The following is a 15,511-nucleotide window of genomic DNA, read 5'->3' on the forward strand; positions in this document are numbered from 1 at the left end:
TAAATCATATCAAGTGTCATCCATACGTTGATTCGATATATCCATTGAACTCGAAGTAACACAAACCACACACAGTTTCGACACATCTGTTTTATCTTTGATTGTTTTACTAGAGAAAGACATTGATGGCAAACTGACAACTAAACTTTGTGAAGAAGGTGATTTCAACTTTCTTTTCGTCAACTTCCCTTATTTATGTAGCAGTATACTATCACTGCATATGAAGTTTATGTCTCCCTATGTCTCCCAGATAATTCAATATGTAAGAGCATGTTCTACATACGAACAATTTCTTAAATGAGACAGGCTATTGACAAATAAGTTGATGATGTAAGGATATCAACAATCTCCTTTAAAGTGACGATCCTATCTCAGTTTTCAGAGGTCCGTGTTTGCTCTTCGCATAATTTATATTGTTTTGATTGACCTTTGACTACAATTACTGTACGTTATCTTCACTTTTCATACGATGATATAAATAAATATTGAGTCATTTCGATTTTTTGAAAATAGTTTGTTTTTTTAGTACTTGCATTAAAATACACAAAATTATAGGTTTAGAATGAATGAATCAATTAGCTATAAGCTTTCATTAAGGATTACAGTTATCTGTGAACAGGGTCACAGATAAATTAGCTTACATTAGAAAATAATGCCCAGGTTATTAATACAAAAGAGTTGCATTTGAACTGAATCTTGTCTTTTTGTTTTAGAATCGGAAACACATTCGACTTTTCATAGTTAAAAAAAGGAACAATTAGAATATGTCAATATTAAAAACAAAAGACAAAAAAAAATCACTTTAAATAAAATACGAAACAAATGCTTTGTTTGTAAACACCAAAAAAAAATTATCGTAAAAAATATAATATATAGTGGGTCATTTTTTATTCACACACTCAAATGTCATCCGTGCTAAATCATTCACCGGCCAATAGATATTTCATTAGGTAATATTTCAATGCATTCAGGACGACTTTCTTCTGCCAGTGATAGTAATAGCCACGTTAGTCTTGTTTACATTTCTTGGCGTTTCGCTTGGTTAATCAATGAACGCGTATACTGTTTAGGTATAAATATCCGACACTTGAATTTTAATTAACAGTGTTGTAACTTCACAAGGAGTGATTAATTAGAGAACATCTGTTAATCTTAAGTAAGTGCTTGATTAGGATATTTTCTCTGAGTTTTCTCATAGTAAGTATAAATCTTTATAACTACAGTATAAGGATGATTACTTTAAAAAAAAGAGTACAGATGTTATCATTCTTTATTGGTTCCATTGTATCTTTGAAATGAAATAATGAGAGTAAGAAAGAAAATTTCATTTCAAGTCACTACAAAAAGTGTATTAGGTTCATTGTGGTAAGATGTAATGGAAAGCTATCGATATGTCGATATGATTTGCAATTTTTTGTAATTACCATACTTTGATTTACGTAAGTAAAGTGCAGATATGTCATAAATGAACAATTATCATTGTAAGCATTTTACTCAAGCTGCAAGTGTAAATTAATCCATCATATTTTATGCTAACGGTAAAGGATTATAAGTCGAATCATGAAGTATAATGTGTAGTTGTTGAAAGCTATTACTATGAAAACAAAAAATCTGATACAAATGAAAAAATAATATTCACTAGTTTTGGAGACTAGCTACATTGACCAACAAACTGTTTTTCCATTGTGAGGGAAGCGTCACGTACTAAAAGCATGCAGTTCTTTTCTCCAGTTAACAACTGTCTTAGTTTCAGACTCCTCTTTTGACCCAAGTATCAGTTCTGGAAAAGGTTATGATTAATTAATTCAATCAAACAATTGCTAAATTGAAACAAGAGTTGCCCTTATTCATATACTTCTTTTTTAATTTTTAACCTCGGCTTTAAAAAGCAATTTATATTAGATTATTTGTTTTCACAGTAACAGCTGCTCTTAACCTCACACAGCACTTCATGATTTGATTTATAATCTTTACTTTTAGCATAAATTAAAGTGGATTTATGAATGCATGTGCACCTCGAGGCAAATTGTGGACTATGGTAAATGTGCAAACATGACTGTATCAAATTTTACTTTTCTGAATCAAAGCATGGTAATTACAAGAATGTGTTCGATAATTAGCAATTAGTTCTGAATACAAAGAACTTAAACTTATTTTTGCAGTAAATTAGTGACTCAAATATGCAACTTTCCAATGCCATGATTTCCTTTTACAGACAATTAGCCACTTTCTAATTTAAGGAAAAATAGTTACATTTATATTTTTTTAAGTAGGAATAAACCTATTGAATTCAAAGAATGAAAATCAAACACATTTCGATAATGTCACATAATTTACCTTTATTTCTTCTGAAGCCTTTTATTTTAAAAAAGGAATCTTTTTCTTTTTGTTTTATAACTGTGAGTACGCCGTGCTTTTTTCAGATCAATGCCATAGGAACCATATTTTAAATTAAATCGCTAAATTACGCTATTTTTTCGATTGTTCAAATTTATGAAATCAATGCTGTACAAAAGTATACTCAACTTTGTTAAATAACATAAGAAAGAAAAAGCAGTAAATTCAGAAACTAACTTAAAGTTCATTTTGAAAATTAAGGATATTATACCTTTTGGATTTTTTTTCTACGTAATTTTAACAAGTAAATAAAAACCCTCAAGCGATGTTTTTTTTAATTTCATTTTTATATTTATTTCATGACAGTAAATATGCACTATTCAACGTTACATTACATCTAGTAACTTTCAATAACAACATGGTAACTACCCAATCATTTTATTGCGGTTTTTAAAAAAGGAAACTTGTGAATATTATATTTCTATTAGTGTTTTACCTAAATTATCATTTTCCTTAAAGTAAAATCAACGTGTTTAAAATATTTGCAAAAGTTGAATAAAACTGCAATTAAAGACTAAAATCTGGATGAATTTTGACAAATTAAAGAGATTCAGAACAATTTACAGTCAGCTTTTGCCAATACAAATTGAGTGAGGTTTAACATATCGTATTTAAGGGCCCTATCATCTGGACATATTTTACATTAATTTCCGTGATTTAAACTATAAGAATTGCCTCAAATATTGAGCTGTTTTAATTATACATATATAAAAAAAGCGATGATTTTTTTTAATAATAATAATTATATTTTTTTTGTTTAAAATATTTTGATCATGAATGATTGCAGCATAATCTGCCTAAGAAATTTTAGTATTAATGAAAAAAGTTGTTGAAATCGATGGTTCAATTTTTAGCATTATTCGTACTCTGTCCAGTCAATTAAAATCAGTTGGTGCCAACCATAATGAAGGGAAAATTAAATTGAGAAAAACTCTACTTTGAATAATGGCAATATTTGGTTTATTTTGAATAATTTTACCAGATTTAGTATTTTTTGGACTGCACTGAGCTACCAATTGGCTTTCTGTTGTAAGGGAAGCAATTCATTGTTTGCGACGCGCACGTATCGAAGGCATTTTTTCTTGTCCAGTTAACAACTGATCCTAATTTAACAAACAGTATCAGTTTGGATAAAGGTTGTCTATCAATTGATTACTGAATTGAAATTAGAGTTGCCAAATTTAGACACTTCTTGAATTTAGTCTAATGCCTTTATACAGCAATCATTGACATAACCATGTAAATTTGATAATGAAATCATATAAACCAAAAGAACCAGGTCGGAACCAAGGAAAATCCAGAGGTGGGATCAGGTGCCTAGGAGGAGTAAGCATCCCCTGTCCTACGGTCACGCCTGCAGGTATATTGAAATAGATGGGACAGCCTCTGTTGTATCTTATATTTCTAGTTCACTGTGATATATTGATATATGAATTATTCTAACTTTTGTTAATAAAAACTCGTCGATATTTCTAAACATTGAATTGAAGGCTATAACTAGACTTTTCTTCCTCTCAGGAAGAAGTTTATGAGTATGTTCTGCTTCATAAGAATATGAAAACAAGTAGACTAATTAAGGATCACAATCATGTCCATCAGAATTCCAGCAGATTTTTGGAAGACATAGTCTACAAAGACTACATAAATATTGTCTATGATGAATACAGCATCCTTTATTCACAAATCATTTTGACTGAGGAAAATCTTCCCATCAAAAAAAAAAAAAAAAAATCGTTGACAAAAATTTAAAACTGCACAGAGTAAAAGAATGCCAAATTCTGAATCATCAGTTTCTCAACTTTTTCGGAATACGAGCACTTCCCCTTCAGATTTTAATGTTATCTATTATGATCAAAATATTTTAAAATCAACAGCATTTTTGATTGCATAATACACTTCAAAACAATTGACATATGTTTTACACAGTTAGAGAGCTTTTATGTGTTTTTTACTGTATTACATTTTATATCAAGAAAGTGAATATGAAATAGATAATCGGACTCTTAAAAACGGTATAATTGTCTGGGTGTACATGTATATGAGCACCTGCGGACTGAATATCGTACCAAAGCTCTTTAATTGTCAAGATTCAACAAGATGTGCAACATTACATTCTTCTTGTATATTAAATGTCATAAATTTAAAACTGATATGAAAATGCACGAATAGATGACATTTTTTTGGCTTGTGGTTGCGTTTGTTGTTGAAAATATGAATTAAATGCTTTCTTGGTAGGGCGAGCACTTTTGACCTCTCTTTAAGTTTCCTCTTGTCCTGTCCTCAGAACTCCATCTTTTTCTCTTCAGTAAAAAGGATGTACTACTACATTCATTCGTGACATTTAACGTGTGTTCCATGGGCAGGAAAAATCAGTTTCATGCGTATTGATTATGTTGAGGCTAATCCCTGAAATGCATGGATCTGAACACACCATGGACTAAGAAAAAAGTTAGTGATACAATAAAAATATTAATTCATTAAATTAAAGATACAAATTTTACCAACTTATCAACAAAACTTGAACAAGCAAAGTTTTCCTCTCGATTCGTCATAAGTGTTACAAGAATATATGCATTTTCAGGCACCTGACAACATGAAGCCCGTATGTACAGTGCTTACACCATTCAGAAGACGCCAGGGAATATATGTTTTCTTTCTGGTAGCAATTGTCATTTTCTTTACTCTGTTTTCAAAAGGTAAGACTGTTGACAAAATGACTTGTAGTATATCCCTACCTCTTACGTAATAAGGCCTTGCTTTTATGAAGATAAATTATAATCTTTTCTCTTTATTCTGAATTACATAACAGCAAAAAAAGGCAATGAATATGAATCATCTCTGCCCCACAATACCAAGCATAACTAGTTTAAATGGGAGTAATTTCATTTTAATTGAATAAGATCGGTGCAAATTGAGTTAAAAAACCAAACAAAACAAAGAAAGAAACAAAACAAAACCAAAAAACCAATAACAAACAAAAAATGTCTTCTTTTTCAGAACTGCATTTGTTAGTTGTCATTTATGGTAATTGGAACCCTCACTGAAATTAATTTTTAAAAGGGTCGTTTTTGACACATCTGTTTCATATTTGGATATTTTACTAGAAAAAGACATTAATGGTAATATAACAACAAAGCTTTATGATAAACGTGATGACTTAAACTTTTCAATCGTCAACGTCCTTATGTAGCAATATACCCTTATCACCTGCATATGGGGTGTATATCTCTCAGTTAGTTCTATACACAAGAACATGCTCTACGCATGAACAATTTCTAAAACGAGGTGAGTTATTGACAAACAAGCTGATGAAAAAATAATACATGTATCAATAGTCTCATTTAAAGTAATCATTTTTTAAGTTCTATGGTCGATACAATGACCTTGTCAGCAAATACAGTCTACCATTAAGTCATATGCTGACTGACGTTTTTCATACTAATTGTTAGGCCCTTGTTTACACACTGAATTGTCGACAGGTTTTTCCGTTATTTCCCGATCAAGACAAGGAGCACATGGCCGGTGTGAGAGGTCGGCAGGGGATGCTCACTCCTCCATGGCACCTGATCCCATCTCTGATGTTTTTGGAGGTCCTTGTTTGCTCTACTCCTATTTTGTATTGTTTAATGGACTTTTGAGCTTAAATACTGTTCGTTATCTCCACGTTTCAATTTTATTACACAAAATAACACAAGAAATAGTTAAAGACTTAGTTTTTGTGCGCCAAGCTGCACACATTAAAGATAAAGCATCAAATAAAGATTAAATTTGTAGCGTTTCCAAACGTTTCAAGCAATTATATCTTGGCGTTTTCAATCTTCAAACATTCAAATTTTTTAGTTTCAATTTAGTATGGGAATTCTGTAGCTAGCGAAAAATGAAAATCTGTTCAACATATTATCATAATCATTCTGATTGTTCAATACAATATATTTTGAGATAGAATCAGAATTGACTTGAATGAACTTAATTGTGATTGAATGTGAAAGAAGATTTTTTTGATATGAATAATTAAAGTCAGCAAATGTGTGTAGAAATATATTTTTTCTTCTTTATCTGTGCTTAATATCAGTTCAACACCCTTCATGATATGATAAGCATTATAGAAACAGTTTAAAAAGTCTCTTTTTGCATAAAAGATCGTTGTTTATATGGATAGTAGATGTGGGATGTAAATAATTTGAACAACCGCTGTAATCCGGATCCTTAGCTGACGAGTAATGTAATTTTTGAACCTTGATTTATTACCAATTTAACTTAATGTAATCTGCATAGAACTCCCCTTTGGACTTGTATTTGATCATTGCTTCATGGAAGGCAGATGTAAAATCTCATCGATGCCTAAGATGCACATACAATTAAGCAACGCATATAAGTTTTACGATCTTGAGTTAAATAGTTAAGTATTTTGCGCTATAGTTTATGCATGCATATGCACTATTGTAAAGACTTAGCTACATTATAAATAACTAGAATCTTTATATCCCAAGAATGGATTTTTTCATCATCAAAATTCAAAATCGATGATATAAAACATGTGCCTGTAAATGTACAGATCATGTAAAGCGTTTTTAAGACCTTTTGTATTTCGATCAGTATATGTAAAATCAATATTAAAGATTTGGTAATCTGCATTTTGAACGAGAAATCCTAAAGGCCTGCGACTATTATAATATTTATGAGTGCTTTATAAATGATGCTTTAAGTACATTGCAAGTGCATTGATGAACAATGTATCTAAATATAAAGGTAACATCGATTAGTTAACTAAATGAGAATGATCAATAAGGACTTTATGGTATGAAATTGATGCTAAGAAATCAAAGTTTATGATGTACTCAGACAAAATACAGAGGCAATTAGGGATTCAAGCATAAAAGGTTTGATAAGTCTCAAATACATATACATGTATTAGTTTTCTTTGCACGACTTTTGGCACCTAGGCAGAATATCGTTTGTTTTCAAAAGCGTTGTAACGATAGAATATATTTGTTTATTTCTTTGTTGTTTAACGTCCCTCTCGAGAATTTTTCTCTCATGTAGAGACGCCACCACTTGCCGGTGGAGGGCTGCAAATTAAAACCTATACTGGGCACTCAGGGTCATTGAGCAGCGAGGGATCTTTTTCGTACGAGCACCTACTGCAACATTGGACCTCGGTCTATACGGTCCCACACGGGAGACTTGTAGAATATAATTCAACGAGTTGAAAAGAAATGAATGCATTGGAGAGAATGCTTAGATAACAGCCTCCTCAAGAACTTGATCGAAACATTTCATACAACATTTCATATCATTGCTTTAATAATCTTAATGGACAGGCCATTAATATAATTTATCATGGCCCAGTTAATGCAGTTCTTGAGAAGTTCTTTAAAGATTTTTTTCTATATTCTATATAAGCGGTTCTTCATCAGAAGACTTATGAATTCGCAGTTTCTTCATCATTTCCCCTAGAAAGAGACGTGGCCCTTCATTTGAACAAATCTAAATCCCGTGTACCAAATTAAAAATTAAAGTTATTTTCAGCTCTTCATGCTCAACATCTAGAATGAAATATAGGAGATAACGAACAGTATTCAAGCTCAAAAGTCCATTAAACAATACAAAATAGGAGCAGAGCAAACACAGACCTCCAAAACATCGGAGGTGGTATCAGGTGCCATGGAGGAGTGAGCATCCCCTGCCGACCGGTTACATCGGCCGTGTACTCCTTGTCATGATCGGGAAATAACGGTAAAATCCGTCGACAATTCAGTTTGTCTCAGTTTATCATAGAAAATATGAATAAAACAAGTTGCAAATCAGTACAAATACCTGTACTTTTACATAATCCCTCTCTTCCGGCCTTAAAAGTTCTATAGTTCTGAGATATGTGTTATTAAATGAATATTAAAGGAAAATATATTACCTATACTAAAATATATGAAACATCTTTCTGAAATAGCACATGCTATCGAAAAAGATTTGTTATGTTTGCCTCCTCCCTTCCCCTCTCCCTCGCCTGCATTGGTGGTCTTAAGTCATTGCTGATCAAGAACTCATTCGCCGTGCTTGTAAAGCAGCATTCGACAAGACCAGGTCTCTCAATACATATGTACCTTTTATTATATCCTAAAGTTGCTAGTCGTCTCAAATAGGATACATTCAAATAGTTATTCAATAAAAAAAATCACTTAAAAAAGTTAATATTTTACTCTAAACTTAAAACATATAATGATTTTTATATCTACTGTTGTCGTACAGGATTTGCTCTTCTCAGTACATGTGGTACCTTGATTGTACTGTTCATCAAATTATCAAATTAATTAAGAACTTTTAAATTGCAGATAGTAAAACAGAAAATATTTTATCAACTGTATCCACAAGGGTCATAACAAAGCACGTACTTTCCCACCTGAGACTTGAACCATTACCAACAGTGCCATATATTACAATACCAAAGGGTAAGTACATCAGTCCCTAAGATCATGAAACAGACTTTGACTGAATTAATTATTGAATTAATCTCTAAATAACACTTTTGTATGGCGATATTTGAAAAAATATTTTAAATTTGGTCTGCTTGATTCTACAAAATACTTAAATAAGGAATAACTGTCTGTTTTTTTGTTTTTGTTTGTTTGTTTGTTTTTTGTTTGTTTGTTTTTGTTTTGTTTTGTTTTGTTTTGTATTTTGTTTTTGTTTTATGATGAGATCAATCAGTTTGCCTGTGTAAAATTGATTGATCATCATAAAACCAAACCAGAAGTCTCTGACGAGACTGTAGCTCTACTGGTTTGTATTTAAAAGTAGCACTTGGACTTGAAACTTTGCAACAGCAATACATAGAATAATGATCCTTGGTGTAGTCTCTTTTTGTTTTATTGAGATTTTTGTATCATTAAGATTTATTGCAATCAGAATAAATCTCTAGGATGAGTAGCCTTTTAAAAGAATTTTACAGAAATTTCAATTTTAGTAACCATGACAACATCATTCAACAAAGTCAAAAAACAATAAAGACAATTTTGTATCATAGTGTTGTCTACCTGTGTGCCAAGTTATACTGAAATCAGATCAAAACTTTAGGAAGAGTAGCATTTTGAAAGTATTTCAAGGAAATTTCTATTTTTAGTAACAATGGCAACAACATTCATCGAAATGAAAAACCGATACACAGAATTATGTATCTTAGTATAGTCTACTTGTGTGCCAAGTTATACTGAAATCAGCCCAAAACTGTAGGAGGAGTAGGGTTTTAAAAGAGTTTCGCAGAAATTTCTAATTTTAGTAACCATGACAACACCGTTCATCGAAATCAAAAACCGATACACAGAATTATGTATGATAGTCTAGTCTACTTGTGTGCCAAGTTATAATGAAATCTGGTCAAAACTGTAGGAGGAGTAGCGTTTTGAAAGTATTTCAAGGAAATTTCTATTTTTAATAACCATGGCAACACCGTTCATCGAAATCATAACCCATACATAGAATTACATGTATGTATCTTAGTGTAGTCTACTTGTGTGCCAAGTTATATTGAAATCAGACTAAAACTGTAGGAGGAGTAGCGTTTTGAAAAATTGTTTACAGACGGACAGACAGACGGACGGACGGACGACGGACACCTTACTATTGCATAAGCTGTTCTGGTCTCTGACCAGTAGAGCTAAAAACCAGACAGTTTTTCCTTATGTTTACATTTTTTCATGATCCTTGATTCAATAAAAAAAAACTATTTTATTCAATAATAAGAAATCTAAGCATCCCCGCCATGTGTATTACTAAGCAACAGACAGCGAGAAAGTATGCAGTTCTGTGACATGCTGAGCAAATCTCTTCATGAGGTTATAAAGCTATTACCTTATTTGTATATTTGTAGTTTATCTCGGACAAAGACATTGGAAAATGTAAATATTACAGCATAAAGATTTTGTTTCCTGAACCCCGAGCCAGCTGGCACTACACATGTATTATCAGGATTTGTCCTACACTGTTACATTTCTTTTATTCAGAAAATGACTGAATTTTTACATAGATCTATCTGCCTGCAAATGAACTCTATGAGCTCGTAAGATGACAACGTATTTAGACATTCTAGGAGAATTTATTTATTTAGGACTCCAATTCAAACCTATAAATTCTAACATGCATTCGTTTTACTTCATGTCAGGCCCAAAATGTTATAATTTTCAAAGAATGTTTAGAAGTTTATACTGAAAAAGGGTAGCTTACTACGATCCTGAGTCTACTTTGTTTCAGCAAGGACGGGTCAACTGTGCCTTTTAAAAATGTATTTGTTCCGTAAAGGCATTTTCTAGTTTCGTCAATTTTTTCCAAGTTACAAATAGGTTGCTCTTGATGGCTCATAAACATTTTCAAGTTGTGTACAAGATTGGTTCGCGTAGGTTTAAATCATGAGTTACACTGTCATGGATACTTTAAACTATTTCTTTTGGGAGATTTTGGTAAAGATTACTTCAAACTTTAATCATTTATCAATATTATCCCCGTCTTTGATACCAATAATGATAGTCATTTTGAAGATTTTCTGTAGGCCATCTGGAAATACTCTAAGTTCATAGCAAATACTATAAACTACTCTATCCTTAAAATGCGTGATTAAGTTAACAAAGAGCAACAAATAAAGTGAAACTATATCTAGGCATCTGGTTCCTCTTTTCAAAGGCACCACAAACAATGATTCCTGCAAAGAAAATAAATGATTTATATTCAATGTTTCATAAGTTAACTGATTTCTTTATTCAAGTGCTTTGTGCATTACTTTTGCCCTGAATCTATTTTATGATTGAAATTTATTTTTTCAAAATTAAATATGCTTACAAGCATCGGCGATCTTTTCATATGATATGCGCAATTTATTCAGAGAAACGAAAATAAAATGCGTACGTAGATCTTAATTGTATCTCGTTTTAGCTTCTTTATGTCATGTTTTATTATTTTATATAACAGATCCTCCATTAAACAGGAGAGCCCCAATCTTGCTCCTGACTTACTTGCGCAGTGGGTCAACATTTACAGCTGATGTCATACAACAATCCCCGGATGTGTTTTATTTATATGAACCTCTCAAAGCTTTCACAGACCAGTTTTATTTTACTCAGTCAAAATTATGTTCTTTTACAAACAAAGGATGCAGGTAATTTGCGGGTTATTTTATTTATGAACGAATCAGAGAAGTGTATGCATTTTAAACTACTAAAGGGTTTTCCCTATTTTAAAACCAACACATTCATGACCTTCTTTCTATGACGAGAAAACTTAATTCATTATAAACTTAAAGTGCAGTTTAAAATAAAAAGTTAAATATATAGAGGACACTCAATGTTTTGTAGTTGGATATGGAATTCATTTCAAGAGTGGGACAGTATTTTTTGATATTTTCGTGCGAAGCACGCATGAAAATATCAAAAAATCTATCGTATCCAACTAGAAAACATAATTTTCTGTTTATTACAATTTCTTTGATTTCCGATTGCCTCTGACTTTTTTTAATCAGTGTCATGCATGTAGGTTGTGACGTCATAGTTGAGCTGTTGAGGCATCATAGCTTAGCAATTTTGAGATTGAAAACATTGTAGCATGAATTTTAGCAACATTTTTTGGAAGAAATTGGCAGTTTTAGTCTCTATTAAGATGGTTTAGTTACTATCTCCATCATATGACAAACCAGAATTTATTTTTTTTATTTACTTTGATATCCTTTCACACTGTGACAGAATATCACTTTGGTATCCTTTCACGCTGTGACAGAATATCACTTATTCAATAAATAATTCACAGTATTTTACTGTTGAAAATGTAATAAATACTTATATCATTTGATTATAAAGCACGAAAGAATATCACATATCAAGAATATAATACAATTTTATAAAAGACACAAAGCTAAAGATTAATCTTGATGTTCCAGTGCAAAATACTTATCTGTCTTCTTTGGAATAGAACAGCATAATCATTATATGCATGATACCCAGCAAAATGAAGGAAGATATTTCCACAGCTTTGTTAAACTACAATATTCTTTTTTTTAGATTACCAAAAACAAAACTTGAAGATGGAAGTTATATAGTGCGGAATATTTTAAACTTATTCTTATGCGACTTTCAGCACGTTGATAAGCACATTCTACAAGTCATGACCATACCATCTATGAGCAACACACAAGATCAATATGCTGATTGCTTAAAAAGTAAAAATATCACTAATAAAACTGATGTGTGTACAATGAAAATGCAAGAGATGTGTGTCAACAAGAGTGTTTTTATAAAAACAATTCGCCTCGCTATGGAAGTCGTCGCTCTTCTCCTTGAACTAATTCCAGATCTGAAGGTCATACACCTTATAAGGGATCCACGAGGGGTTATGTTTTCTCGTTATCGAGGACGTTTTGTGAATGATACAAACTTAAGAATAAGTGCTAAGTCATTTTGTAATAGAATGCTGATGGATATCATGCGAAGTTATTATTTAAAGTTAAAATTTCCTCACAGAATAAAAACACAACTGTATGAATATCTGGCTGAAAATCCCTTGGAATCAATGTACGATCTACATAACTTTACAAATACAAAAGTTTTACCTTCTATGAAGAAATATGTGTATAATCATACGATGGCTGGTCGAAAAAATAGGAAATATTACAACACGGTCCGAGGAAACTCTACAGTGACATCTATAACATGGCGCATGCGCATGAAGTGGGAGGCTGTGCAAGTTATAGACAGCGAATGCAAGGAATTATATGATCATGTTGGATTTATTCCGTTTTCAAACAAGGCTCAGCTTACTAATTTATCATTCAAAACCAGGAAGAAAGAGAGTCCACTTTTTGAAAAGTTTTGAAAGACTTAGAAAGATTTTTCTTTATCGATTAAATTCTAGTATTTTTAATTGATTCATATTTTTCCATGATGATAAGATTGTTTGTGGATGTATCTTTTCAGTTGTTTACACATTTTTTCTGATTACTGAGAGTTTAAACAATTTTTATTGACAATTTTACAAATAAATGAATAAAAATAATGTACATGTACCATACAACTGCAATTTGGAGACAAGCTAATAGGGCAAGCTAAAAATCTGCTTTCAAATATGTTCTCGATGTTATTTTTTCCCCCAAATAATGTCTTTTCCAAACATTCATATGACATATGCAGCCTCCTCAGTTAGAATTATAATACCCCATTTGTATACACCATGTGTTCACCGGAAAGAGGTGAAAATAGTATATTTTGAGTACGATTAACGTTTAATAATTTGAATTACTAACATTTCTGCATCAAATTGCAAGGGATCGATCAGTTTAGATCCTGCGTGTTTCGATTTTTTTCTGGAGTTTCACAGGCAATCAGTATCATATATATATAATTTTTGATTGACAATAATCCAATCATCAAAGAGGTGTTTTGAGATTTGTTCTGTCAAAACTTAAATAAAAGTAAGGAAATGAACAAAACCAATGTATGAAAATGTTTAACACTGAAAAAATCACTTTAGAAATTTGTTCTTTAATGATATAAATTTGTAACTTTTTATTTATATTAATAAGATGCCGGCATTTCTCATTCACACTATTTGTGTAATCTTTAGAGAGCAAGTCTTTAAGAAATTAAGGATAACGAACATTGATCAATCCCGTAGATCCTGTATACAATACGAATTATTAATAAGGAAATAATGGACCACTGGAAATACCAGATGCGGAATCAGGTGCCTAGAAGGAGTAAGTACCCCCGTCGACCTGGTCATACCCACAGTGAGTCCTCTAAATTAGTATAAATACAATGACCTTAGAATTGGTATGAAACACCAATTAATATACTTCCCAACCACCTTTGGAATACTGATAGTGATTGGCACTTAATATGTTCCTTTATTAGTTAACCATGTTTTAAAATTCTTAAGAAGTATAACTTTTTCAAAAACCTTAACATTAGAAGAAGAAATGTCTTGCTTTTAATTCAACATTTAGATAGCGAGGATGGTTTGTCAATTGAATTAACAATAGTTAAAAAACTTCAATGACGTCACCCATTGTTATTAGTCTACGTATATTTGACCGATTTTCAACCATCACTAGTTGGATATTTAGAGATCCAACTGTCCATCAGTTGGATATTCAAACAAATATCCAATTGCCTATCAGTTGGATATCTAAATATCCAACTGTGCATTAAACATAATTAAACAATGGACAAAAGAGATAAAGGGGTTTAAAATGTATTTCCAATACACATGAAAAATAAGAATTACTCCGAATTTGCCACACTATTAGAATTTATTTTGCTAAAAAGGGTAATTCCCAAGCACACGGAATCAATTACTTCGCATTTTTCACAGCATTAGAATCTTGTTAAAAATGCACTTCCAATGCACACAAATTAACAATTCCTCCGAATTTTGCACACTATTAGAATCTTGTTTTCAATAAAATATCCAAAACTTATCCAATGGCATTTTACCGAAATGTTTCTTAAATTTTGAAAGCATCACTTTTTGAAACGTTTATAAATATATTTTCACCTTGAATCTTAAACCACATCACTTCCTGTTGATAAATATTATTTCAGGAGGTCTGTTATAAGCAAATCCCCTCAGATTATTCGAAGTTCTTCTCTGTTCTCGTACTTTCCCAGCCTATGATGTTTTACAGGACGTAGACGTAAATTGCCAACTAACAATTTAACCGTGATGAATGACCTCAGCATTTCCATTGCAAACTTACCCTTTTTAAGATGTAATATTCCACCATTACTTGCACATGGTGTTTATGTCTAGCATATGATTCAGCACGCATAAATATGCTTTTGAAAAAAAAACTTAAGTTAAAGTTTTAGTGCTTTTAACGACGTCGTTCAAAGTCAGCATTTCACAAATTCTATGATAGTTATAATAATCTTTTTTTCCAAATACATCCTACTATTGATTCAAATTTTGACTGGCATGGTTCATACCAATTCTAAAGCCATGGTTGTTTTATACATATTTTGACTATGGATTACGCCGTTTACCTGCTCAATACAGAGGACTTAAGGAAGCGATAGCAAGGGTCCTGAAAAAAAATCCGCTCAATGAATTTTTCTAATTTTTACATATAATTTGTCTTACG

General features: G+C 31.6%; 1 protein-coding gene across 1 annotated transcript; it reads left to right on the top strand.

Annotated features, from left to right (window-relative positions):
* The first annotated feature begins 1,128 nt into the window (after window positions 1–1,128).
* Window positions 1,129–14,480, top strand: LOC133189895 (carbohydrate sulfotransferase 1-like). The gene is made up of 6 exons (XM_061325309.1): window positions 1,129–1,197; window positions 4,704–4,845; window positions 4,979–5,093; window positions 8,727–8,843; window positions 11,353–11,539; window positions 12,435–14,480. The coding sequence occupies exons 2-6, from the start codon at window positions 4,813–4,815 to the stop codon at window positions 13,243–13,245; spliced, it is 1,263 nt and encodes a 420-aa protein (XP_061181293.1). The 5' UTR covers window positions 1,129–1,197; window positions 4,704–4,812; the 3' UTR covers window positions 13,246–14,480.
* Window positions 14,481–15,511: the final 1,031 nt, after the last annotated feature.

Source organism: Saccostrea echinata, unplaced genomic scaffold, assembly GCF_033153115.1.
Source record: "Saccostrea echinata isolate AGI-Se365-2 ecotype Australia unplaced genomic scaffold, CSIRO_AGI_Sech_v1 ptg000020l, whole genome shotgun sequence".
NCBI lineage: Eukaryota > Metazoa > Mollusca > Bivalvia > Ostreida > Ostreidae > Saccostrea > Saccostrea echinata.